The following is a 25939-nucleotide window of genomic DNA, read 5'->3' as shown; positions in this document are numbered from 1 at the left end:
ATTCCTCTTGAAGAGAGTCAATGAGGGACTCTGCCTAACCTGGACTGGGATTTTATTCCAGAGTGAAGGGAGCCTCTGAGTTATGAATCTGTCCCTCCAGCATGTCCTATTTATTTCAGTGCTGAGGTTCAAGTTTCTCGAGCTCGTAGCTCGATGGGATTTGGATTTTCTGAGGTGCAGCATGTCCATTAATTCCGGGTTGGACATGGCTTTATACGTCGGGCACAGATCGCCTCTGAGCAGGCGGTATGCCACTGAGTAAAGCTGGAGTTTCTTTAACCAGGCAGCATATGGCATCTGTTTGAGCCCTTTGATCCTCTTGGTGAGGTACTTTTGGGGTCTTTCCAGTTGCTGCAGGTGTCTAGTAAGGTACATCCCAAAAGGGGCATTGTACTCAATTATGGGCCTGATGAGGGATGACTAAAGAGGCACGATGACCTCCCCTGATCTAGATGTGAATCCCTTCATGATTAGGTGGGCTATATAAAATGTTCTTCTAACCACTTTGGCCACGTGGTTGTCAAATGAGAGATTTCTATCAACTTGGGTCCCCAGGTCCCTAATTACTTCTTCTGTACTTAATGGATTACCACCTATGTGATAATTTGTGGGCACTTTGTTTTTGCCAAAGGGGATGACTATACACTTTTTGGCATTTAGCTTGAGGCCATGGCTCTGGCACATCACACCCAGTGCAAATCTTAACATCTTTAACACTGCCACATCCATCTCTAACTCCTGCCTTTTTGTCAGTGCCACTGTCTCCAACCCAAATAACATAGCTGGTCTCACTACCCTCTTGTAGACCTTCCCTTTCACTCTTACTGGTACTCGTCTGTCACAAATCACTCCTGACACTCTTCTCCACCCACTCCATCCTGCCTGTACTCTCTTCTTCACCTCTCTTCCACACTCACCATTACTCTGAACTATTGATCCCAAGTATTTAAACTCATCCACCTTCACCACCTCTACTCCTTGCATCCTCACCATTCCTCTATCCTCCCTCTCATTCACACACATATATTCTGTCTTAGTCCTGCTGACCTTTATTCCTCTTCTCTCTAGAGCATATCTCCATCTCTCCAGGGTCTCCTCTACCTGTTCCCTACTCTCACTACAGATCACAATGTCATCTGCAAACATCATAGTCCATGGGGACTTCAAGGTGGTATCCAGTGTGGCTCTTCTCAAAGGAAATCTGAACAACTGCTGGTGGCATTTGCTGCAGGGACAGAGGGGAAGGCTATTTCAAAGCAAATCATTTCTAAATGGATATGCCATTGCATTCATTTCTGCTATAAGCACCATGGAAAACCTATCCCACAGGGTATCAGACCCAACTCTACCAGGGCTGCATCTACCTGTACAGCCTTTCTCAGAGGTGTCCCTACCAGGGACATCCTAGAAGCTGCTACCTGGAGTTCTGTACATACTTTCACCAAGCATTATCATTTACCATTTTTTCTCTAAATCCAGAGCTGGCTTTGCCACTGCAGTCTTGCAGGGCCTTATAGCTGGTCCTAATGATATTTAAATTCCTCCTCCCAACTTTAGCTTTGGGAATCTACCCAAATGGAATGACTGCAACAGTGAAACACGAAGAACATAGTACAGTTGTGTACACTTACCATAAATGTAGATGTTCGAGTGTATTCACTGTTGCACTCCTGGTTACCCTCCCTCCAGCCCCCTTACTTCTTTTGGCTTTACCTCTATTTTCTTTTACTATGCTTAAAAGCTTTTTGGTGTATTTGCTTTTTTGTTGGAGGTATAACCTTGTATTTTTTATATATTTAATTGCTTCCCATTAGGGGGGCACGTGACATCAGGGGCAAGAAAAACGGATGTAATGGCGTCGGCTGCATGTTTTATACCCCTGACGACCTGACGTCACGGAAAAAGAGACAGCAACTGATGCAGGACCCAAGACTTTGTTAATCAGGCCGACTGAGGGCTACTGCAAGCAGATAACCCAAATGTAATGACTGCCACAGTGAATACACTCAAACTTATACATTTATGGGAAGTGTACACAACTGTACATTTCCCCTCACTTCATATTGCAATTCCTATTTGTATTACACTAACTTTTCTTTAATTTCTCTACAAACTGTCAAAAATTTCTCTAAACATTAAACGATTTTCATATACCTTGTGTCGATTCTTAACCCATGTTCTTATATAATATCTAATTTGTTATACTTATTTAAACTACAAGTGTTTTTGTCTTATTTTTGAAGATTGTAAAATTATTATTCTTAAAATGTTTTGTAATAATTTCTAGCTTTTCTCCTCAGGCCTGCTTTGAAAATGGGCTTCTTCCCAGTCAGACTTTCCCGGTTATCAAATGTCAATAAATAATAAATAAATGATATTCATTTTTATAAAGTTGTTACAGAACCTGACATTTCTACCAGATTCAGGAGCTCTGTCACTAGTGGACCTCCTGCAGTCACCCTTCGACTCTTCTGTTAATTCTTAGTTTGCGTATCTTCTGAACTTCTTTAACTGATTGCCTCTGACTCTGGCACTGTGTAAGCTGTCAGTGTAACCTGAACTCAAGCCATACCTTTCAACCTCTTAGCACAAAAAATCTCTATAGCAGCAAAAATAATGGGAGGAGACAAAGGCCCAAAAACAGGGATAAATTTTAAGTATCGATGTTATAAACTTAGAACATTGCTAGAATAATTGGGTTTACACTGGCATTAATTTTCTGGAGGATATGCAGTCTGAAACTCAAATGTCTGTCATTGTTTAGTGACTTAAATCCTCAGTGATTTGCTGGAAAGCCAAAACTGTTTAGAGGAACAGACTAAAACTATGAAGCAAAAATCTGGACGGTTGAGAGGTATGACTCCAACTGTTGTCTCTATTTTATGCTCTGTGAGTTTAGCTGTCCCAGCTATTTCTTAGTGCACTCCTGTATTGCCTAATGGAAATTCTTCTGTGTATTGCTTCTGTTTTTTTTTTGGAAAGGATTCTCCTAAGGTAGAGCTTGTGACAAACCACCACTGGACCAGTAATCAAGGAGCCTCAGTCCTCACCACTGGCACCAGTAGGGGACATACACTGAGAGGATGACAGATACACACACAGTATTTCCAGATGCATCTCTCTGCATCAAGTGCAATTTCCATTAAGAGCATGCAGAGATCACAGTCAGTCTTTGGTTGGTTTCTCCCTCTTTTTCCAGATCCCCAGTAAGACTCCCCACTGGCACAGCTATAGAGTTGAGATCTCAGCTTAGTGGCCAAGCCAAGTCCTCCACCAACCTCTCTGTCCAACCAGTGCTATGTGTCCCTGCCCAAGTAGCTGACACACACACTCTTTAAGGTTTGAGTTACACACACACTCACACCTAAGAAAGGCTAGCACAGGTTTCCTAGCTATGCCCCCTTTTGCCCAGACTATAAGTTAATTATCACTGCAACCAGCCAACTTCTTATCAGCTACTTTAAGGGCCTTAACAAAGGCTATCCAATAATAATGTATAATATTAATATTAATACAAATGGTAGTGTGACCAAGAGCAAGGCTATTAGGAGTGGCCCACACAGTGTCACCCAGTAAATGTGCAAGTACTCTCAAAAGTTAAATATCTCTAGACAGATCAGCCTCAATGACAGGTTTAAATATATTTAATTATAAATAATAAAAGAACAAGATAATACTAAATATATATTCACAGTGGCAACAGAGTTGAAAATCACAGAAATATTTAAAACAACATTGCAGGACAGTCTCAAATAAATAAAGAAAATATCTAAACTAAGCTTTGCTATATTCCTGACTATATCTAAGAGAATTGTACTGTTCCCTAGAAACTTACTTCATCAGACCAAGGCAGATGTGTGGTAAATGGTTCATGTTAGGTCCAAGACAGAATACAGAATGATGTGTCTCTCTAAGAGACCTCTCAAATTAATATCTCAAGTATTACTGCTGGGATAACTTGCAGAATGACATCATTTCTTGTCATCTGACTTTTAGTTCCCAGGTGATCCCCCACTGCTGGAAGCATGGCAGTATTTAGCATCTACCTGTGAAAATACATAGACCTCAGATCTTTGGCAGATGCTGGAAGAAATAAAACAATTGTATTCCTTCATACTTTCAGAGGTAGTAATTAGTTCACTCCGAAGACAATACAGAAAGCTCCCTAGTTTTAGACATTGTGTCTCCATGCTGCATTAAAACTGAAAGAAGGCATCTTTTATGGCATAGCCATAAACTAATTTAATTTCAGTTATTTTTTCTGAAGTTAACTTAACCTCCTGTATTCCAGTTTCAACTGTTAAAATATGTACATTTAAACAATTACAATAGTGAATGTACATTTCTGTTGTATTCCAGTAGAGCACACTGTGGTTACATTTCAAGTAGCACTTTGCAAAAACCTTTTCAACACACACTTCTGTACCAGCAGTTTGATATATATATATGACATACAGTTCTAAAACATTTGTAACACACGCATCTTATATGAATCATGTTGATATTCACAAATGACATATAATTATTTACAAAATTCCAGCTAGCTGGGCTGGCAGTATCTCCCTTTGTCATAGAGATTCTCTTCTCTCTCCTGTATGAACTTCAGCTGGCAGTCAAACCACAGAAATTTCTACATCTTTCCATTGCTTTAATACATTGCTATGATAGATTTGCTCCACCTTTCCCTTTCACAATTGTCTATCCTTGTAGTTCATGGAATTTAGCCTTGGTTGCATCAAAAGGGGATTTGCTACTTGCCCAGAAAATGATTCTCTGTGCAGCATACAAATACCAGTACCTTATTTTCCTGGATTAAATTCTCCAGAGTTCTTATTATAGACTTCTAGTTGTGTCCCTTGGTCTTTTTTTTCTGCATGCTCTCCTTTACTGTGAATATACCAGCTGCAGTGTATCCTGCAAACAAAAAGTAATGTTCTACCATACTTTCAAAAGATTTCTTCTCTTCATCCCAAGTCTTTTTAGCAACATCAGGAGGACTTCTTAGATGCCTGCTGTACTGGAGTTCAAATTTGGTAAACCAAGTAAATTTTCTGGCACCTGTCTTACTGTAAACAGCTAGTATGTTAACACTTTCATTGCTATCTGCATCAGTGACTTTTCGTAATATAAGTTCAGTGTGTCCAATAGCTTGTGGATAAAACACTGATGTTATTAAGTACTTAACCTTAAAACAGTGGCACAGGCCATTAAGGATGTGCCTTGGTCATTACGTATCTCATTAGCATTATCAGCTGTAAATTTTAATAGGACCAGTTCCCTGGCATAACCTTAGTCTTAACCTAGTTTTATCGTACATCTTCTGGATTTTTTTTGTATTGTCTATTATTACTAATGTGTACTAATACCCACATTGTTTGATTTTACAAGTGGCTCCTCTAGTTAGATCTACAATTAAATGTTTGCACTGAAATCTATCTGATAAAGGGTATGACCTAAGAGGCAACCACCTGTAACCTTGTTTAAAATGATTTGCTTCCAGGTAAATCTCTAGGTCTTATACTGAACTTGTTTTAGCACCGGTTGCATTATGAAATCCCATCAGTCTGCCTTCCTAAGGTCCACAAAGTTTTAATTCTAAATGAATTCTGACCCACTCAGTCAGGATGCATTTTTAGTGCCAGTTGTTATAAGCAAAACAGGATTAGGTGATTAGATTTCATTGACTCCTGTTTACATCAAAGAACAAACTGTTAACACAAGGTTGTGGAACTGTAGAGGCACGGAAATTTCCCCTTACTCCCACAGTTATACAGTCTTGAATGAATGTAGGTTGCATACCTCTAAACCTTCTTATTGCAAAAAATCTGTACAAAGCCTGACAAAATGGGGGGACAAAGGCCCAAAAATAGGAACATATTTTAAATGCTGCTCTTATAAATTTAGAAAGTTGCTAGAGTACCAGGTTTTTTTTAACATACATTTTCTGTAGTACTTGAAGTCTGAAACTCAAATGTATCTCATTATTTAATTACCTCAATCCTCAGGTCATCCCAATGATTTGCAAAAACAACACAAACTTTATAAGGAACAGACCAATAATATGAGCCAAAAATCTAGACATTCTGTGAAAATGTTGGCAGGTGAGAGGTATGGTAGGTTGCTTGACCTCATGCAATGTTGCTACACAAACAAATTCAATAGTCCCACAAAATATTTGTTTCTTCTAGACGTATTGGCAAAGTTTCAATTACAGGTATCTTTTTGTTGATTTAAAATGCTCCCTTGTAAAAAAACATCATCTGCATTAATAATTTGTTAGTAAATGTCACATAAATTGGTTTATTAATTACCTGCAAGTCACAATATGGATATGAGTTGTTTATGCCATCTGTGACACCCAGGCACCAATTCCCAATGCTGCATAGATGATCAAACCTCATAGTCTTGTGATTTCAAAGCAGTAGTGTACATAGATGACACTGTACTTAAAATGGATAAGACTACTGTCTCAGTGAATTCCAGTTTGCATCATGTCTTATCAGAGAAAGTGGGATTTGTTTCAAAGAAGACCTGCATTTGTCAACATGACCAAACTCATGCCATGCTGTTTGTATTGCCACTGCTCCTTTCACAGAGATGCAGATTTTCTTATACACAGGATTCGCATCAGATTCAACAGTCTCTTTGTACTAACTTTGTAGGCTGAAAACACGTAACATGGTAAGCTCATAGCTATGATTCACATATAAAGTCATGCAATCACTGATCCCTGATTGGTGGGCAACCATTAGAAACAGTGTACATGTTCCAGACGATATGTTTACATCTGTTATGGATGCAAAAAAAAGTGCATGTTATGCTCAGCTAGTCTTCTAGTCTTAAGCCCTCACAAGGTCAGTTGCATTTTGCAAGCCAAAGCTAATCGACTGATTTGCACATATTTTTGAAGAGGACACCAAACTCTGATATCTCCTTAGTAATATCACATGTTCCAAAAGTTAAGAGGAATTAAACACTATTCTATCTGCAACATCAGTTCAATTGTAGTGGCTCCTTTGCTGAATTCTTGCAAAAGGCTTCCATGAGCTTTTTTGGGCTTCCATGATCTTTGTGCAGAAAAAAAATTATGTAAAACTGGTTGTAGATATGCAGATGTATATGCAGATAAGAGAGAGACTACTTTGTCTGAAGTGGCCAGCTAGGTAACTGCAACTACTATAGTGCTGTTTAACTTATTTTTAAGAAAAACAAAGTTTGCTGAACCAACATTGTTTGAGAAAGTGGTAAAGCTCCTGTAATAGAGGACTCTGTCTAATGACACGAGTCAGTGGAATAGTCCACCTCTACCTTTAATATGTGAGCTTGTCTCATGGGTCACTGTAGTTCTCACTGTGTTTGTCAGATTTAGTATAACTGAAGTGCTGCAATGTTTTAGGATCTTGGCAAGCAGGCTTCTATTTGAGGTAGACCGTACTTACTGTGAAATGAGAAGAACAGAGATATTAGAACTGAACATAGCAGTAAATCAGGGCTGGGAAACTGCAGACATAGTCATATTAAAGTAGGGATTTTTGCTTATTTGAAACCAGTGACAATTGCCAAGATAAACTGAAATGCAGGAAATAAACCATTAATACAAAATGGTATATTTAATGGAATCCAGAATGAAATCTAAGTAAATGTCATTTTTGATGTAGAGAGCTGCCTTTTTATAGTGTTATGCACAGTACACCTTTAAAATACATTTTCTTGAAAGACAATTTCTTTTGGGAGTTATTTTTTCTTTTCTTTGGCATGAGTAGTAGTGAGGTCACTAACATAATACATATTCTGTGCATTTCTGTCACAGAAATGTTTTCCAACCCTCAGTAGTGAGGTCACTAACACAGTACATATTCTGTACATTTCTGTGACAGAAATGTTTTCCAACCCTCAAATAGTTTTACGTTCTGATATTAGTCTTACATCTGTTCATTAGCAGTCAGTTTAAAGTTCAAGTACTACATATCTGAAATACTGCCGATCTCACTTCCTGCCACATTAGTAAACACATTAGTATAAAATACATAACATATGGAGAAACTGATGGCTGTGACCAGCCAGTGACCTGGTTAATGAGGGTTACCTATTAAAAAAAAAAAAAAAAAAAAATCAAACCTAAAGCAGTCTCAGGCCCTTTCACCCATTCCTTTTCAGATGTGATCGATATGCACCTAAATTGGTTAGACGTGAGGTAAGGGGAATCGGAGGGAGCATGCTCCTTCATCTGTGAAATAAGGGTCGGAGGTCATATTCATTTTCATACTGTTTTTTAAGAAATATCTGTATTGAACCAAAATAATAAATAATTGTATGGCAGTTAGATGTTTGGAAAATGGAACCACATTTCTAACAAGTTGGGAGAACCTGGAATTTATGATTTGTTTTTATTTCTCCTTGTTGTCTTTAGTAAAGTTTTCACTGTACCACTATGGTGTGCAGAAATGTATTCATCCCAGTGACTTTGTTAATGTTGTCTTTCCTACATCATCAGCATTGAGAATTCACAGTTCATGAAATAAGAGGAAATGGGCCAAGGAAATGATAACAAGGTGTTCCTGAGCAGAGAAGAAGTTGATGGTACAGACTGTATTGACAAGTACTGTTGAAATTAGAAACAGTTGCTTGAAAGGGAGAGGAAGGCCTTACTTTATCTGAGTTTTTGGAGTAGGAAAATGTAAAAATTGCAGAGTAGGACCCCTTTATGAAATGCTTTACCTGGCAGTATGCCTATTGCAGTATCATACGCAGGGATTGGATGCAATATAACTGCAGAGAGTAACATTACCCAGCTGTTATCTAGAAGAAAAAGTTACACTTTTTGGTGGTGTACTGATCTGCTGTGTAGTACCACTATCCATATCAGTCTGTTCACTCTGCTTTGTAATATATTCTTCCCCTAAGTGGCATGGTTGGGGAAGGCAGTCTGAATCGGTTTAATTTTCACACGTTTTTTTTTTTTTTTTTTTTGTGACACATTTTGCATTCCCACACACAGTGACATGCATCACTCTGCTATGACTTTCTTTTCTAGTGTCCTCTCAGTCTTGATTCAGTGGATTAAATCTAGACTTTCTGTGAGCAGCGTTTTAAGTAGATGTCAGCAGGGTTTAACAGTACTATGACACTGGATGTCAGCAGGGTTTAACGGTACTGTGACACATGGTTCAAGGCTGACCAGTAACATTCAGTGAAGGTTGCTGCAGGGGAGTGGCGCTTTATAAATGATGCATCTTCATCAGTAGTAAAGGGGGCAGTACAGGGGGCAAAACCACTACATATGATTCACCCCCCCCCCCCAAGAAAATGTATTTCTCAATTCCACTTTGAACTGCTGGTTTTGTTTAAAAGCTGAATGTAAAAGAAGTTACTCGATTGTAGGAATTAAAACTGATTTCTATTAAACTGCAGCTTTATTTATTTTTGTGACATTCAACTCATGGGCAATGCTTTGTTTTCATAAGTAACTGTAAAAAATTTTAATACTTTTGGGCATCAGTATCTTCTCCTCTCCTCTACTTATTCAAGCTACCATTTATCAGCCTGTATTTTGTCATATAGAAAGGAGACTTTCAAAAGAACAGGACGCCATTTGAACAAAATTCATTTCATGAAAATGTTCCCTTAGTTTACAGTAATATAATTATTTTGTATGTATCCTATTAAGTGACCTGACCATTTTAATTATGAAAAAGCTTTACTGCCACTGAGAATGCATAATTGACAATGAATAGTACATCTGACTGCGAAAACTTTTCAAAAAATGTTGATTTAGACCTTTACTGTAAGCCTTGCACTGTCCACAGAACAAAAGTGAAATTAAATAATCAGATTGGTATGTACATATACACACTGATGTGCCTGTGCATCTGGGTGCATGTGTACCTGTGTATGAAAGGCAAAATGTGTGTGTATATATATATATATATATATATATATATATATATATATATATATATATTTTTTTTTTTTTAATCCTAAGGAAAACTGGTACTTTGATGGCAGAGACTCCTTTGATTCAAGAAAAAGAACCATGAACTGCAGACAAGTTCTGTTGAGACTTCAGAGTAACTTGTTTATTCAAAATAAAAGTTTTGTGCCCTTAACTGGGATTCATCAAGAAAAGTCAAAGAGTTGCATTCCATTGGAATCACTCAACTACAATTTTCCTATGGTGATGACAGATTATCTGTAAAAAAAGAACTTCTTTAAATCAAACCTGATTATTTTTAAAAGTGGAATTTCTGTTTGATTCTTTGTAAAAGTGCATTTTCTACCTGGCTTTTTGACTTCTGTTATAAGTAACGGAGAGAAGTGTAGCTAGGATGGAGCATAGCTAGTGTGGGGTATAAGCTAACATGTGGTGTAGCTAGGGTGAAGTGTAGCTAGGATAAAGTGTAGCTAGGGTGGGGCATAGCTAGTGTGGGGTATAAGCTAACATGTGGTGTAGCTAGGGTGAAGTGTAGCTAGGATAAAGTGTAGCTAGGGTGGGGCATAGCTAGGGAGGGGTATAAGCTAACATGCAGTGTAGTTAGGCTGAAGTGTGTCTAGGATAAAGTGTAGCTAGGGTGGGGCATAGCTAGTGTGGGGTATAAGCAAACATATGGTATAGCTAGGGTAGGATGTAGCTAGGATAAAGTGGAGCTAGGGTGGGGTATAAGCTAACATATGGTGTAGCTAGGGTGGGTTGTAGCTAGGATAAAGTGTAGGTAGGGTGGGGCGTAGCTAGGGTGGGGTGTAGCTAGGGTGAAGTGTAGCTATGGTGAGGTGTAGCTGGGGTGGGGGTAGCTAAGCTGGACTGTAACTAAAGTGGAGTGCTGCTAGGATGGGATGTAGTTAGAGTGGGGTGTAGCTAGGGTAGGGTGTAGTGAGGCTACAGTGTTGCTAAGGTGGGGCATAGCTAGTGTGGGGTGTAGTTAGGATGAGGTGTAGTGAGGGGGAAGTGTAGCTAGGATGGGTCATAGCTAGTGTGGGGTATAGGTTAGCATGTCGTGTAGCTAGAGTGAGGTGTAGCTAGGGTGGGGTGTAGCTAGGATAAAGTGTAGCTAGGGTGGGGCATAGCTGGGGTGGGGTGTAGCTAGGGTGAAGTGTAGCTGGGGTTGGGTGTAGCTATGGTGGAGTATAGCTAAGGTGGAGTGTTGCTAGGGTGGAATGGAGCTAGAGTGGGTGTAGCTAGGGTAAAGCATAGCTAGGGTGGGGTGTAGCTAGGGTGAAGCATAGCTAGGGTGAGGTGTAGCTGGGGTGGGGTGTAGCTATGGTGTAGTATAGCTAAGGTGGAGTGTCGCTAGGGTGGAATGGAGCTAGGGTGGGGTGTAGCTGGGGTGGGGTGTAGCTATGGTGGAGTAAAGCTAAGGTGGATTGCCGCTAGGGTGGAATGGAGCTAGGGTGGGGTGTAGCTAGTTTCAGGTAAAATGGCAGCTGCCTTGGGCGCAAGGTGTTAAGGGTTGCGTGATGCCAATTGATGAAGAAATGAAAGCCAATGCTGCTTTTGTTGTCAGTGATTCACTGCTTGTGCATGCTAAAAGTAGAAAGATATTTTTTCTGCAAATGCAATAGGACATTTTTTTTTGCTCTTCAACTTAAAGTTGAGGTTCACAGATCAAAAACAACAGACATGGACCTGGCTTGGTCATTTGGTGAGGACTAGCATGGACATGTGTTTTTTTTTCCTCCTCATCTCAGAGTTGGGGGTAGCAAATCAGAGAATCATACCAGGAAGCAGGTAAGCCATCTACAGACCTGATAATGGATGCCCCTCTCGTCACTTTGTTCATAGCAGGGCGTATTTTGAAAGTGTCTTCACAGAAACATGACTTCCACCCTTAACTGGGTTTCATCAAGAACAGTAGTCTTGCTCTGCCTTCTAAGTTTGCTTGCTCTGTCTTCTAAATTTCTCAACTACTCATACCTACAGTACTTCTAAGTGTTAATAATTGTAAAATGAATATTGTTTTTGTATAAACTGCCTTATTACTGTAAATAACATTGCACAATGACAGAAAGTGGCTCAACTGCAACCCTCCCATTTGGTTGTTCTGACCACAGTGATCTATTCTTCTGCACAATATCAAGTATTATGAAAGTTAATACCTTGTACTGAGTTAGTTCATATTATTGTATGTATTGTGACTATAAATACTCAGTGTTGTGTTAGTTCATATTATGTGTTGTTTAATCTTAGTTGTTGAGCTTTTCTCCACAAGCCTCCACTGAAAATGGGCTCATCTTGGCCCAGTGGACCTTCCCAGTAAACAAATGCAAATAAAATAAATAAATAAAATAGTTTTTAATCAGTTGCAGGTTCACCCAAAGTGTCTCCCAAATTGTATATCTCAGCTTGGTTTGTAACCACTTGTTTTTTCTTCACTCATCTCAACTTTCATTTGAAAGGGGGTTGACAATGGTTTCAGTCCCACAGGCTACATAAAGTAAATAAAAAATGTATAGCCAACTTTATGTTCACATGCATCCCTTCATTTTTGTTCTCACTTCCCTTTATTGTTTATAGTTTATTACTTCACTTTTGTATTTCACTGCACATGTAAAAAGTGAAGTTTTATACTGCATTGTTTCAATTTTGCTATGTATTTTTACTCGTTTGCATGTTTTTGCTGTATTACAGTGTTTTATGTTTGCTGTGTTATATTCACCATTTGACATCCGTGTCTCAGAACATCCCTGCAAACTAGTTGTGCGTAAGTGGTAAACAAAACAAGTTTGCCACTTACCTTAACAACCACTACCATCACCGCAATCCTAGGAGAGATACAAATCTAAATTTAAAATTTTTTTTTATTTAACTGACTGATTTACAACCTGTGACAAGGCATACTGATTTTATGTTTTCTTCTTTTATTTGCAGATGATGACTTCTTTGGTGAACTGCCAGAAACTTTTCCTTCAGATCCTCCGGAACCACTGCCCCATTTCTTAATTGAACCAGAGGAAGCATACATTGTGAAAAACAAGCCTGTGAATCTATACTGTAAAGCTAGCCCCGCCACTCAGATCTACTTCAAATGCAACAGTGAGTGGGTTCACCAAAAGGACCATGTGGTGGAGGAGAGAGTTGATGAAACCTCAGGTAAGTTTCATGTTTCTTGCATCTTTTTCCAGTACCAGCATTCTAAATGTTAAGAAAAAAAGTTCAAATAGCCTTTTAAATCAACAGATTGCATTAGAGCAAACAAAGCCATTATTATGTCAGTGCAGGATGGTTGTAGTATGAAAGCTACGGTGAGATTCATGCTGCATTCTCTGAAGTGTGAACCGAAGTCTATGTACGAGGTGATATTAAAATTACAGAGAAAGAACTTTACACAAAAGGGTACATACTTTTGTGCTGTGCATCCAAACTTGCTGCATGTAAGGTGGTCTCTAGGCACAGGTTATGTCTGCTTATAGGCATGTGTTTATGTCATGGTTTTCAGCATGAAATTGTCTTTCACCTTTAAACTGACAAACCTTTGCTGTTAGTTTTCTTTGCAGCAGAATAAGAATGTGATCGTGGGTGGGTGGGGCTGGCAGTGGGAGGCTGACAGTACAAAAATAGTGCATAGTTTCTTCCCTCGTAAGTAGGTATGTCAGTCAACATGGTAAACATATTCATATGAGAAAACTAAGTGAGCATAGTTGTGGTCTTCAGTTTTAATGCCATCTCTTTCCTCTTTCTGGTGCAAACACAAAATTAAAGTTGCTAATAGCAGCCATGAGTCAGAGAGGCCCTGGAAGTGAAAGAAGGCATTGCCTAGATAATGCAATGTTGAAGAAGAAGTAGTCGTTAAAAGGAGACTAGCAGTAAATTCTATTGAAATTAAAATTGCAGAAGACCTCTAATTATGTGAAACAGTCTGAGAAAAGAACCACAGATAATAAAAAGCACTAACAGGGGTACTTGAATGTTGGTGTGGATCTGAAGTGTAATGCTAAAGAAACTGTGACTCATGTAATGGATAAGGTTTGTTAGATCAAATGGAATCCAAAGCGATGGAGTCTAGTACTGATAATGCAGAAAAAAGATAAGATTGATGGTAATGCTGTAAAAAGAGTAGTCCGATCTTTATCTTTTTGTGAAGAATTTATTGATGAATATTTGGTGAATTGTCTACTAAGGTGTATAGTTTATTTACCTCACACATAACAACAAATGTATGCCTTCATGTGCCCATGACATCCTAAAACAACGTACTTTGTTACAAGTAGTTTAATGGCCTTATATTTTCTAAATATTCTAAAAATGTTATTTTAAACTGTCTTCTTTTGCATTTTGTAAATATTGGATGTTTTTTCTGACTGATGTTACATATTGTTTACCTTATTGCAGTGTTCTTAAGTTGGTGTTAGCCGAGTACCACATTATGAATGTCTGGTGGCTCAGGTTGCTGTTGAAAGGAACCTAGAGACCCCCCCCTCTCACAAGCAATAAGCAAGTAAGTCTAGTCAAGATATTGACAGAATGTGCTTACAGCACCTTTGTGGCTGGCCCACTCTCAAATCTGAAGGAGGTGAGACAGCTAGTTTTCAGGTTTTACACATTTGAACATCAAGAGAGAGAGAGAGTGTGGTTAAAATAACTAGGGTTGCCTGACAGGACGCCCATGTACAAAGGCACCAAAGTATTCTGGTAGCAAAAATTTCAGCTGAAAGTTCAGAGAAGCAGATTCATTCCAGTGATGCAGTAATATAGGCTAAAAATGTTTAGACTTCTCTACCTAGGTTGTTTAAAAGTGTTGGTCTTTCATGGGTAAAAATCTTGCTGACCAAAACAGTATTTTGTCTCTTGGAGCCAGAGGGGAAAGTGAAAGTGATGCAGAGTTGGGGCCACTGATACAGAAGTGGGGGCACATATTCAGAGGTGTAATCACAGATGAAACCGAGAATGAGCCCTGAAAGATGATTGGTTTTCAAGCAGTGAACTGGCCTGAAAGAGAAAGAAGCCAGTTTACAGAAATCAGTGAAGACATAACTATCTGCATAGCAAACTTTAAGGATCTCTCTCTTTTTTTTTTTTTGGACATGGAATTGTTACTTTTTTATATAAGGTGTGATTATGGCAGGGGATATGGGGCAGTATTATCCACTGATGAGGTAAAAGTTAGTGCAGTCATGCCTTTTATGCCAGTGAATGCTTCATTTAAAATGTGTGGGACAGGTGGAAAAAATGGTCATCAGAATTTAGATGCAGATGTAAGTTTATCATCCAATATTAATGGCCAGATAGCAAACTGATATTGAGGGCAATGTGGATTAGGATGGAACTTGCATTTGACTGAGATGTTTAGCTTCAGTTAATGGAAATGTGTTATGAAGGCATGTTTGGCATTTTTGCTGCATTCATGTCAAGGACTAGAGAGTAGATTTGCATCTGTGAGCTTGTGCTATTCTTGATATGGTCTGACATCCTTGAAAAAGAAGAAGAGAGTTGAAAGATTAAATATTCATGGAAAATATAATATATGTGATCTTGGTTGCTTTATTTTATCACTATATGCTATGAGATATGTAGAGCAACCATTGGTTATGGATATTTTTTTCTTCCCAATAACAGCTCCCTGTAATCCCCTTCTCCCAGAACACAAACTAGCTTCTCAGAAGGCCTGCCTTTCCTGAAGAGCTCCTGCACATGCTTAGTACCTGCCAGTACTGTTACGTGAGGTAGGCAGATCAGGAAGCTGTCATTTCTTGCTTGGACAAGTGAGGGGATTTTTGTTATGCTCCGGTTCCTTCCCCCAGCATTCTGACATCAGTGTTATGTGGGTTGGGCAAGTAAGAGTTTCCACAAGTGTGTGTCCAATCCAATGTTCAAGAGCAGTCTTGCCTTTCTCAGTTTTGCCAGTCACTGCCAAGCCTAGAATCCTCTGTCTGAGCTATGACTCCACTATAGGCCCATTAGAGAAGTACCCAGTCTGCTCCTGCCTCACCTAAGGTAGAAGCTCCTATCTAACTTGCCTCATTGTCAACTACCTGAACTACTAATTAAACTCAAGTCACCTAGACCTTAGTCACTCAGGAGGTTTGATCTTGCATATTACTAGGGCTTATCACATGGCATAAGAAGAGGATAAGGAAAGAATATTTCTAAAGGAAGCTAATTACATACATTTTGGTTGTAAAGTTTTTTTTTTTTTCTGGTTGGATGTGGAACAGTTTTATAGGGTTTACTAATGCAGGGTTACTTAGATGAAGAAACAGAACCAATTGCAAAGAAAATCAGAGGGGCATTTAACCAAAAGAAAAAGGTCATTTTAAGAAGAGTAGGAAAGTTCCGGAAAGAGTGGGAAGAAAAATGTGGTTTGTGCTGATGTTACAGTACATACAAAAGTGGATTCACAATAGATATGATAGTAATGGAGTATTAAATGCTGTGAAACACTACAAAGAAAGTTATGTTTACATATTTTCATATTGTGAATTTTAGAAATGAAGGTGGCATGGTTCATCCCGACATAGGTAATGAGGTACTGAGAGTCTTGTAAACAGACTAAAGTAGGTAGAGTCTGTGAAATACTTCTAAAATGTCATTGTTTTCAGGTGAATTTGGTTATTACACAATGGATGCCCTAATAGATAACTTGGGGATGGTGATTATCACACAATGGATGTCCTAGGGAAGTTGATTATTAAACAGTGGATATCCTAATGGATACCCAGGGTAAGGTGATTATTATACAATGGATATCCTAATGGATACCCTGGGAAAGGTGATTATTACACAATGGATGTTCCAGGAAAGTTTATTATTACACAATGGATATCCTAATGGATACCCTAGGGAGAGTGATTATTACACAATGGATATACTGTGGAATGTGATTACTACACAATGGATGTCCTGGGGAAGGTGATTATTACACAGTAGATATCCTGAGGAAAGTGATTATTACACAATGAGTGTCCCCGGAAGGTGATATGGAAGAAGGCTCATGAATGTTTGTAGAGACATGGAAATTCTTTCTATGCAAGAATTATTAACATGGAATGAGAAGCAGTTGAAAAACCCTACAAAAAAGGAAAGAAGGCATTAAGATATATTGTATTATAGACCCATATGCAGTAGCCATTTTGCAAGAAATGCCCTCTCGGGCAAGTTGAATAACCTCAGGTATTAACCAAGTAGGCTAGTTAATAGGTTAAATAAAATACTGAGTTGTGTGAAAGATCCACTGAGGATGAAGTTTGAATCTGGTTTATGTATTTATTTGTTTATTTGTTTATTTATTTATTTATTTATTTCACATTTGTTAACCAGGTTAGTCCAACTGAGTTTGCAAACAAATACATTTTCAGTGGAGACTCGAGGAGAAAAGCCCCAGCAAACATAAGTAAAAATAAAGTGACAATATACAAATATTAAATAACTATCACAATACAAAATAATTGTAAAAAAGAAAAGGTTATTAACTGTTTGTATTGCATTGATATTAAGCAATCCATTTTCAGTGGAGACCCAAGGGGAAAGAGCTCCAGCAAACATACACAAAGATAAACATACAGGACAAAAAATATTAAAAACAACATTGAAAATATGAAATTAATTATAAAGAAAAAAAAAAAATAAAAAACATTATGAACGTTAAGGTTTGCACTGATAGTAGTGGACTAAAATTTACTACATATGAGAGTAAAAACAAAAAGATAATCGTTGTTCAAAAGAAGGACAATGTATAGACATTGATAGGAAGTGGGGGGGGTATATAATTAGTGTGGAGAATGGGAGTGGGGTATAGTAGGGCTATAGTAGTAGAGCTGAGGGTTTAGGAGATTTAGGTTTAAGCATAAGTTACTAACAAAGAAAGAAAGTTAGGAGATGCAACATGTTATACAGTGGAAGAGACTAAGACTACGTGTGGTCAACGCAATGGCATAATTTTAAGTTTAGTAGGTGGGATTTAAAACAGGGAAAGGAAAGGTTGGATCAAATATGGAGAGGGATTTTTTTCCAATTTAGTGAGAAAGAGTGTTTGTAAAGTAGTTTGCCAATATTACTTTTGCATTTATAAACTGAGAGAAGATGCTGATCAGCATTTCGGAGATGCCGGAGGGGGGGTGGGCAGAGTAGGAAGTAACATGGGAGTTGAGAGAAGGGCAGGCAGAGGGGTTGTTGAGTATGGAAAAGATAATGTTGTGATTGTAGGAGAAGGTGCGAAAATTCCAGGCCCTGAAGTTTTAGTGAGAGGCAGTGATGTAAAGACAGTGGTTGGTTTAGAATAAGTCTGGCAATTTTGTTGTACGTTTATTCCAGTTTCTGCATTGAGGAAGTTTGGATATTGGTAAGGATGGGGGAAGCATTTAGAAGACTGGGGTAAGAGAAATGCCTGCGCTAGAGTGTGTTTAGTGGCAATAGTGAGGAATTTTTTGTTCCTATAAAGTAGTCCAGGTTTTTGGTGGGGTTTTTTTTGATGGCCTGTTGTATGTGCAAGTCAAATTTTAGTTGGTCAGAAATTATTACCCCAAGGAGTTTGGTGTGTGAGGCAGGGGAGATAGTGGTGCCATCTAGAGAGAAAAGAGAAAGTTGGATTTAAGGTACGAGAGTGTCTGAGGTAGTAAGAGAAGGAGGTGAATTTTCTTAGGGTTAAGGATTAGTTGATTGTTTCTGAGCCATTTTTCAACTCATTTTTCAACAGAGATAAAGGAAGTCTGTGTTAGTGTGTGTAGTTCAGAGGTAGTATTGGCGATAGATAAGAGAGTAGAGTCATCTGCATATTGTATTACAGATGAGAGAGATTTGACCAAAGTGGTGAGGAACTCACAGACTGTAAAGCAGTAACTTGGAAATTCCTTCCCAAGTATTTTTACAATATGTTTTCTCATACATTGGGACAATGATGGTGTCTTCATGACTCCTGGATAGTATGTTGGCAGTTGTTCTGTGAGTACCTATTCTGATTGATGAGCTATCTTTTATGTATTTGTGTTTTTTCTGAACATGGAAAATTGCAAAATCATAAAAGAGCATTATTGGTAATAATGTTATTATTAACAACAAAAAAGTGCTCACTGGGAACTAGTAAAAGATGATCCACCAAGGATAGCAGAAGAGCTGTACAGACTAATTTATTGTTTATCTGAAGCAGAATTATTACTTGTTGAAGGCAGCAGCAGGTGTCTGAGCTGTTCCATGGTTACACTGAGTTGATGAAATGACGAAGTGGGGTGCTATTTGTTACAGTAGCTGAGACTCCATAGTTCAAGATTTTACTTGCGCCCATTTCAGCTCAGAATTGATATGGCTCTGTTTAACAGAGTTGCAAAGAAATTTTTGTTTAATTTTGTTAATGACTGAAACTCAAAAACTGAGAAGAGAATTTATGCACCACCAAGCTGAAATGCTGTATTATAATAATCTCCACAAATAACAGCGTGTTAGACGTATGTACATATTTCTTGAAATAAAATTATAAATTCCAAGATCTTTCAGAAATATAGTGAAACAGCAAGTCTATTTGGCAATTAAGATGGCACTTACTTAATAGAGTTCTCATCAGCTGTGCTAACTTACTTTCACTCTTAAGTTGTAGTCTTGGTTAGTAGTTCCCTTAAAAACTTCAGGATTGATGCCAAGTTAGCAAATGCTTTCAAACTGTAAACTGAAGCCCTTTTTCATTAGTTCAAGTCTCATTAAAACCACAAAAACATTTTGTTTCACAGTTTAAAACAACGCTTACTTCCACAGGGCTCTCATCAGCTATGCTGACGCACTCTCAGTTCACAATAATAACTTCTGAATAATAGTTTTCTTTAAAAGCTTTAAAATAAATCCCAAACTAAAAGGCTCACTCTGGTGAGCTTATTTAGTAAAACACACACGGAAAGCGCTTTCGGCTGTTAGCCTTCTTCAGTTCGATGAAATTTCAGTTTCTTAGTTTCAAAATATAAAATAACTACTAGCCATTCAGATACTTCCATCTACACACACCTTTTTGTGAACTAATCATGTTCCTTGTATTGAGTACTTTACTTTGGTTTAGCTGAGACACACCAGATGTTCATTGTGTTTCACTGCTGCAGTCCAGGTTATCCTGCTGTCAGACGGTCCTGCAGTCGGCCAGAGTTCCAAAGTCTTGGTCCGGCGTCGGTTGCTGTCGCTTCTTCCCTGACGTCAGTGCGCCAGAGGTATATAAGATGCAGCCGACGCCATTTTCTTCAGTCTTTCTTGCCGCGCGGTGCCCAAAGCAAAAGCAGTTCGCAAGTGCCGGTTGGCCGACTCCTGAGATTTTCGAATTCGAATTTCAGAACCGAAGTCTTCAATAAAGCTAAGTACCCTGTTGGGGAAACTTTTTCTTGCCTCAGACCGATGTCAGTAAAAGTTAATAATTGCATTTCTTGTGGGAAGCAAATACCTCATAAGGATTTTCATTCTTACTGTATTCCATGCCTAGGCCCAGACCACGATGTCACTAGTTGTCAGTTTTGTGCTAGATTTAACAAGCGCACTATTAAACGTCGATTTGATTTTGCTCGCCATTATTTTGGCCGAAGGTTTAATTATACCATGCCGTCAGAACAACCGACAACCGGAATACACAAAAAACGCAAAGACAAAGATAAGGACAGGCATCCGAGGTCCAAAACCGATGATGAAGCCTCTTCTAGGCCAGTCGCCGGTTCGCCAGTTCTCAGTGAGGTGCTTTCACAGCCCCTGACACCCATTACCTCAGAGCCACAGGCCGCCTCCGACTCCCACGTGGAGATTACTAGGTCTCTGGAAACTCAAGGTATTGGGCCTACGGAAATTAACCCCTCAGATGGGTCCGGAGCTGCTGAGCAGGCATCGGCTTCTGAGGGTATTTTCAGACCTTCACAGCTTACCATCAAAACAACAACCAAGTCTAAAACTCCATTAAAGACAAAGAAACAAGCTCAACATTCACCTGGACAGGCCTCCATGCCTATAAAACAGATGCTCAAAATGGCTGAAGACCTAATTACTCTGATCAGGGGTTCCCATCCCCCTCCTGATAAAAGGCCTAGGCAGGGTACAGACTATGATTCCTCTGACCAGGCTTCCATTTCTTCTGATTCCTCTTCAGACCAGGGATACTCTTTACCCCCCTATGAGGACTCTGATGCTGAAGAATCAATTACTTCAGCCTCTGCTCCTGAGGATTACTCTTTTGGGGAAACTTTACATACCATGAGGGAGCATTTCCATCGGGAGAGCCAGGATTATTCAGAATCCCAGAAAAGGCTCAAAGATTTTCTTTTATTGCCTCAGCACAGGCCCCTTGCTATTCCACCTGTGTTAGATATTGTGGATGATGTGTTCTCTGAATCCAGTTTAACCCCTGATTCTTTACCCCCTGCACCAGTCAAGCCAGATAGGTACTGCAGAGTCCCTGACTCTCACAAATTTCTTTATAAAAACCTTGCTGTTGACCCAAAAACTATTTCCCAGGGTCCCAAAGGGATAAAGGCTTCCACTGATAAAAATCCAGTTCCCTCTGACAGGGATTCTAGAGCATTAGATAGATGGCGGAAGAAAGTTTACACTTCTGCAACTTTAGCAGTAAGGGCTTTAAATTGCCAGTTCCACATGCTTAAATACCAACAATACTTAATGTCTCTATTAAAACAGAAAATGCTTACAAGCTCAGAAGGTCCTGACTATAAGGAAATGCAGGATTTATTGCATGCAGCTGAACAAGTGGGAAAACATACTCTGCAATCTGGTTTTGATTCATTAGAGGCTTCTTCTAGAGCCGCAGTTACAGGATCTGTGATTCAAAGGCATGCTTGGTTAAAAGAACAAGGTTTACCTGATCATGTTAAGGCAAAATTATTGGATGCTCCTTTACAGCATGATATCTTGTTTGGTGTTAAGGTAGAAGAGGTATTAAAGAAAATGGAGGATAAGGCAAAATCTATGCAAACAGTGAAGGATTTCTTATAGGTACAGCCACCTCGATTTTGCAGAAATTGGCCTTCTAAAAATTGGTCCTTTCCAGTGTCAGACAGACCACAAAGAGGCAGATACAGATGCCCAAGAGGCAGATCTCAGCCCCAAGGCTCTTACAGACCACGACAGTGGGGTGCTTCAACCCCAAAAGGAGGAGAAGACAAGTCACAACCTTATAGGAAACAGTCCCAATGACTTCCCCCTAAAAATGCCAACCACTTACCTTTTAGCCGCTCCCTTAGGGGGGAAAACTAGCACTTTTTTCACGAAATTGTGTCTCAGGGTTACAGGCTCCACTTTCACACTCTACCAAGGCCAAAAGGAATGCCAGACCTGCCTCAAAATCAATGGGCAGAGGCACAAAAACAAATTACAGCCCTCATGGACATGAGAGCTATTCAAAAAATGCCACAACAGGAACAAGGACAAGGATTTTACTCAAGACTTTTCTTGGTCCCCAGAAAGGACAAAGCCTGGAGACCCATACTGGACCTATCTACTCTAAATTCTTACCTGGATGTTCCGAAATTCAAAAATGATGACACTAGAGCAACTTCTTCCCATGCTAGGCAAGAAGGCTTGGCTTGTTACTTTGGACCTCAAAGAGGCATACCTGCATGTCCCAATTAGACAAAATTGCAGAAGATACCTCAGATTCATAGCTGGCACAATGCATTACCAATTCTCTGCACTGCCCTTTGGCTTATCTACTGCGCCCAGGGTCTTCACAAAATGCCTGGCACCAGTAATTGCATTTTGCAGACAAAAAGGAATTCAAATATATCCCTACTTGGACGACTGTCTTATTCAAGCAGAGAGCAAGGACATTCTTCTAAAGCATCTGGCGTTTGTAAAAAGATTACTAATTTGCCTAGGGTACACAGTAAACAAAAAGAAGTCAAAACTTGTGCCCTCACAAGAGATAATATTCCTGGGTGCCAGCTTAAATACAACGGCCCAGATGGCTTATCTCACGCCAGACAAGCAAAGACAACTGACTCAGTACTTTCAATTGATGGCAACAAAAACCCAACTCCCTGCAAGAAAAATTCTGCAGGCCTTGGAGTTCATGGCGTCCTGCATACTACTAATACCATATGCCAGACTGCATATGCGGAAACTACAATGGTACCTAAAAAGTGTTTGGACTCAACACTGTCACAGTTTGGAAACAGTAATACCACTTATTCCCTGCCTACAACAGGAGTTTCGATGGTGGGAACAGGCATGTCACCACAACAAGGGACAGCCTTTCACTTTACCCACAGCCAGGCAGACTCTAACAACAGATGCTTCGGATTATGCCTGGGGAGCACACATGGCAGGAAAATGTATTCAGGGAAAGTGGGCCACAGACCAAATGCATCTTCACATCAATCAAAAAGAGATGCTAGCTGTACAAAATGCCCTAACAGCTTTCAAGGACCTTCTGCATCCAGGACAACTGTTACTAAAGATGGACAACACCACAGTTATGTGGTACATAAACAAGCAAGGGGGCACTCATTCCTATCCCCTCTGCAGACAAGCTATGACTTTGTGGAACACAGCACTGACCTATCAAGTACATCTGCAAGCACAATTCCTGCCAGGATGTCATTTTGGAGGCCAGGAGGCCCAGCACCAGGAAATCCTATTCAGAAAAGTGGAAGAGATTCTGCGCCTGGAACCAGGCTCAAAGCTTGGACCCTCTTGTTCCAAATATTCCTCAGATATTGCAATACTTAACTGAGATGCTGGACAAAGGCCTATCCTTTTCATCCATTAAGATCCACACCTCTGCCATCTCAGCTCATTACAACACAGATCCTCCTATTTTCTCTCATCCATTATTAAAACAGTACCTCAGAGGGGCTAAAAACATAAGACCGGCCCGGAGAGCACCAACACCAACTTGGGACCTCAACTTTGTCTTGGAAAAACTAACTTTACCTCCTTTTGAGCCAGCCAATTCAGCAGAATTGAAATATGTGTCATGGAAAACTGCTCTGCTCCTGGCAATAACCTCAGCACCTCAGTATGAAGAGTCTCAGAGTTCCAGGCACTAATGGCAGTGGAGCCTTTCATCATTTTTTATCAGGACAGGGTTTATTTAAGAACAAACCCTACATTTATGCCAAAGGTGGTATCCAGTGTGGCTCTTAACCAAACTTTTCACTTGCCAACATTTTATCCAAATCCCCAGAATAAAGGGGAGAGACTTCTGCACTCATTGGACATACACAGGCAGCTACGCTTCTACTTGGACAAAACAAAAGCTTGCAGGAAAACTGAGCAATTGTTTGTAACATATGCTGCAGGATCACAGGGAAAGGCTATTTCAAAGCAGACCATTTCAAAATGGATAGGACACTGTATCTGTTTCTGCTACACACAGCATGGAAAAACTGTACCTAGCAACATTAGGCCACATTCCACCATGGCAACAGCCACTTCAACTGCCTACCTTAGAGGAGTACCTACCAAGGATATTTTGGAAGCTGCAGCTTGGAGTTCAGTGCACACTTTTACCAAGCATTACCACTTGCCGCTTTACTCTAAATCCAGAGCTGGCTTTGCCATTGCAGTGCTGCATGGCCTCATAGCCACCCTGAATCCTTTATAGACCCAGCCACCCAACCTCAGCTTTGGGATTCTACCCAAGTGTAATGACTGCAGCAGTGAAACACGATGAACAGTACAGTTTTGTACCTACCATAAGTGTAGATGTTCGAGTGTATTCACTGCTGCAGTCCAGGTTACCCTCCCTTCATCTCCTCTTTCTTAGCTGGAACTTATCTATACCTTTCTACCCTATACAACCTATGTGGTGTATTTGCTTGTAACTGAAGGTATTGCTTTTATTTTTTTATGTATGTTTTATTACCAATATGTATTGCCTACCTATCTGGGGGCACCTGACATCTGGGGCAAGGAAAAACTGAAGAAAATGGCGTCGGCTGCATCTTATATACCCCTGGCGCACTGACGTCAGGGAAGAAGTGACAGAAACTGATGCCGGACCAAGACTTTGGAACTCTGGCCGACTGCGGGACCGCCTGATGGCAGGATAACCTGGACTGCAGCAGTGAATACACTTGAACATCTACATTTATGGTAGGTACAAAACTGTACTCTTCTTAGGATTGGTTTTAAAGGGGCTACAGCATTTATCCCAGGTGACTTGTGTGCCTTTAAGTTCAATATCCATTTAATTTCTTTGTGTACCTTTAAGTTCAATAGCCATTTAATTTCTTTATTCTCCATCAAATTTTTAATATCACCTCCCCTGTTGGTTACTGATATTAATTCAATAACCTGATAAACAAAATTATGTGTGGGATGGGCTATGACATGATTTGCTAAACTATTTTGCTGATCCCGATGAATAATATCCCTTTGGTGCCTTAGAATACGTTCTTTAAATCGTTGGTTCATTTTTTCCAATATAAAACGCTGTACAGTCCTTACAGATTGCAATGTAGACCAGATGTTGTGAGATGCATGTGGCTGAGACTTTAACATTAAAATGTTGGCCTGATACAGGATGGATGAAATTAGGTTCAGTGTTAATATATTTACAAGCCTTGCATCGTCCACATTTCTTAGTGCCCATGGCATGGGGAGGTATAGTACTAGTCGGTCCTCCTTTATTACATAATAAACGTTTTAAATTCTTCCTATTTTTGAATGTAAATTTTGGCTGATCTCCCACTATGTTCTGTATTTTAGTGTCTTCCATAAGGACCGGCCAATATTTCTTCACCACTTCACATATCTGGGCATTGTCTGTGCTGTATGTCAGAGTACACCTAAGCTCATTTGTCATAGTTCCTTTCCTGTTATATGATAAAGTAGTTCCAGTTGTAGTAATCCGATAATAGGGACATCCCTTATTATCTCTTATGCTAGCAATATCTTCATTATTACAAAGATCTTTTCCTTTATAGCCCCGTTGTTGTAAATGTCTTGCTAGTGAGGCACATTCTTTCCTATAGGTAGGTTCCTCTGTACATAGTCTTGATATCCGTGTTACTTGATTGTTCATAATATTCTTATATATAT

The 25939-nt window shown here is 39.5% G+C and overlaps 1 protein-coding gene across 3 annotated transcripts in view; it reads left to right on the top strand.

The window, feature by feature from the left end:
• UNC5C (unc-5 netrin receptor C) overlaps window positions 1–25939 on the top strand; it is a 1141364-nt gene that overhangs the window by 647861 nt on the left and 467564 nt on the right. For all 3 annotated transcript variants that reach the window (XM_044061271.1, XM_044061273.1, XM_044061270.1), the window contains exon 2: window positions 12863–13084. In XM_044061271.1, coding sequence (XP_043917206.1) covers window positions 12863–13084 — 222 coding nt within the window. The remainder of the gene's footprint in view (window positions 1–12862; window positions 13085–25939) is intronic.

Source organism: Protopterus annectens, chromosome 2.part0 (assembly GCF_019279795.1).
Source record: "Protopterus annectens isolate FY-2018-M chromosome 2.part0, PAN1.0, whole genome shotgun sequence".
NCBI classification, from domain to species: Eukaryota; Metazoa; Chordata; order Ceratodontiformes; family Protopteridae; genus Protopterus; species Protopterus annectens.
Note: the sequence above shows the minus strand (reverse complement) of the source record. Positions and strands in the feature narration are given on the sequence as shown.